General features: G+C 38.6%; 1 protein-coding gene across 1 annotated transcript in view; it reads right to left on the bottom strand.

Moving 5' to 3' along the window:
* The window catches only part of LOC108554147 (uncharacterized), a 6,257-nt gene extending 5,995 nt beyond the window's left edge, over positions 1-262 (bottom strand). The window contains exon 1 of the mRNA XM_017909322.1: positions 196-262. Within this exon, the coding sequence (XP_017764811.1) occupies positions 196-262 (67 nt within the window). The remainder of the gene's footprint in view (positions 1-195) is intronic.
* Between the last annotated feature and the right edge of the window lie 2,536 nt (positions 263-2,798).

Here is a 2,798-nt window from a genome sequence, read left to right as displayed (position 1 = left end):
ATAGTATTTATATATAATATATAATAGATTTTTTTTCTGTATTCGCAACGTCTATATATCTTAATAGTTCTCGCAATTTCTTTCCCTCTATTGCAAAGACCTACGATTAATTATTAAACATTCGTAGCTCGTCAACGTACTGCAAGAATGTGTGTTCGTCTCGTTACGTTTAATGTTAATAACAGAATTATGTACCGCTTCTTTCTTCTATCGAAAACAATAGTGCTGTGCTTCCATGATCGAGTGCAAATAAAAGTGCCATTACTGGTACAATATATATATACGTATATATACATACACATACATACATACGCATATGTATATAAACATACACACGCTTGTATATCGCAATAACATTACGGTGACGGTGAATTATCTAAAGCTCACTTGCATTATCTCCATCTTTAAAGTGTTAATAAGAACGTGTAAGTAAGAAGAATAATGCAGGTGGACACGTGTGTGTATCTGTGTATGTGTGCGTGTGTTCCTTATTCAAGACGCCTGGGTTCTCGCGCGCTGTTCCTCTCCATAGGTTGATATTAAACCGCGAATTTCATTCGCAGGTGACAAAAAGGTTCGCAATGGACGTTCTGGCAATAGACAGGGAGAACAGACAGAACATTTCCATCGATCACGCGAAGTGTAGCCTACTCGCCCGCCAACACGCGAATAAAATTTATAGATTCAACTATGGTAAATATAAATAAGTCTATCCGCCAGAACACCGTGACAATATACATATACATATGTATATACACATATATATACACACACGTATATCGCGTATCATCGTTGCGCTCAACTTGAAACGAATAAAAGTGGAAACGTGTATTAGAAAGGCGTCGCGTTAATTGCCGCGTTAATTGTCGCAAGCTATAGCATTCCAACGCTCGAATAAAATATCCGCATTACGAAAAATACAAATAGACTCGCATTTGTCCGGCTATCGCGTGTTTCACAACGTGTTACTGTGTGGTTTCCATTAAAGCCTAACGCACCTTACCGCGCTAACTAGTTACCCGATGTTAAAATTAAAAATAAAATAAACGTTACTTGACGATGACAGTAATAATTATAATTATCAATAATATTAGAGCTATTACAATAATGGTATAAAACTAAAACGTAAGAAGTAAGGGTAGTCACAATGCATGGAAAGTGAAGAAAAGAAAAATAAAAAGAGGAAAAAAAAGAAAAAAAAAAAAAGAGTAGAAAGAAGAAAGTGCGACCATTCTCGATTGCTTTTGCACACACGTGGATTTCTAGAAATTTCTTCGTCGTTATTTTTTTTTTTTTGTTTTTTTTTTGTTTTTTTCATTTTTTCCTTTTCCCTTTAAGACCCATCGGTGCGTGCCGCATAAACGTAACCTTGTCTTTTTCACAAAATAGAAACAATCCTCCACCGACGAATTGCATACGATGCCCATTTTTCTTTTTCCCCTATTTTCCCCCATAAATATCGATCACATGTACGCAGATCACCAACACGAATCGCAAATTCGTACACAATTTATTCGCAACTATGTCAAATATTGGCCATTTCTTTTTCTTCCCCCGCCCCCCTCTCTCTTTCTCTCTCTCGCTGGAAATCAGTGTGCTTCTCTTTCTCGTATGCATAATATCAATATAGCGAATGTTGTCTATATAACAATGATTAATTGGACGCAAGAAACAGGATTGTGCGCGAATACAAATGTCGTGCCCTAGCTGAGAGGTGTCGCTGTTCTTCCATTACGCTTACGCAGTTTCGTTATTACACACACATATATATATATATATACATATATATATATATATCCTTTTTTTTCACATTTTTCTTGTTGCTTTTTTCTCCATTTAAATACCGACTACGAGTACGAGCTTGGTCTGCAAGAGAGAAGCTCGGGAGAGTCTCTCCGGAGTCGCGTGAAAGAAATCGCACGCGGCTGCACGCTCCCTCTCGCGTAATATATCTCTCTTTATATATAATCTTTTAAATAGATCTCTGACAACCATCAGCATCATTCCGAGACATACACACCGCTAACATCCACGCTCATTTGCTCTCATAACACCGATGCGGAAGACCAAAATACTGCTTTCCGTTCGGTATCCGTTCGAAGGTTCTCGCAACGAATATTTCGGGAGCATCGCAGAAAAAGGAAGAGACAGGCCGGTCGCAATTGTGACAGTAAGAACACCGATTCCTATGTATCTACTCTAAGCCAGGTGACATAGGTGCGCTGTACAGGGGGCGTTGTCGGAGTTCATTTTGCTCGACGTTGTCGACACGTATCTCTAATTTCCAGCTAATCACACTTATGGGGATTTTCGTAGACGATTATGCGAATCGGCGAGCGTGTTCCTTTTCCTCCTTTGCTCCTGTTTTATTACTTTAGAATAGATACGGAGGGATAGTATGACGCATTGTTCCTACGAACGATTCGTGAAACTTCGTTTGCATTGGTTCTGCTCGACTGCGTGAACGGTGTTCGAATATATCCCCAAAGAGTTATGGGTATGTCTATGGTGTATCGTGTGTAGGTGTATGTGTGTGTGTAGTCGTGTGTAGGTGTATGTGTGTGTGTAGTCGTGTGTAGGTGTACGTGTGTGTGTGTAGTCGTGTGTAGGTGTGTGTGCGTGTAGTCGTGTGTAGGTGTAGGTGTGTGTATAAATTTGTGTTTCGTTCAACTATTTCTACTCTCTGCGGTGTCCCAACACCGAAAAAAGAAAACTTGTTAACAATGTATCAAATAATAGATTTCTTTCAGATTTTTAAACGAACGAATGAACGAAAAAAGTATAATATAATATAATAT

The sequence above is a fragment of the Eufriesea mexicana genome, unplaced genomic scaffold (genome assembly GCF_001483705.2).
Source record: "Eufriesea mexicana isolate 0111107269 unplaced genomic scaffold, ASM148370v2 scaffold17514, whole genome shotgun sequence".
NCBI lineage: Eukaryota > Metazoa > Arthropoda > Insecta > Hymenoptera > Apidae > Eufriesea > Eufriesea mexicana.
The sequence above is the reverse complement of the archived record's forward strand: the minus strand, read 5'-3'. Positions and strand labels throughout refer to the sequence as shown.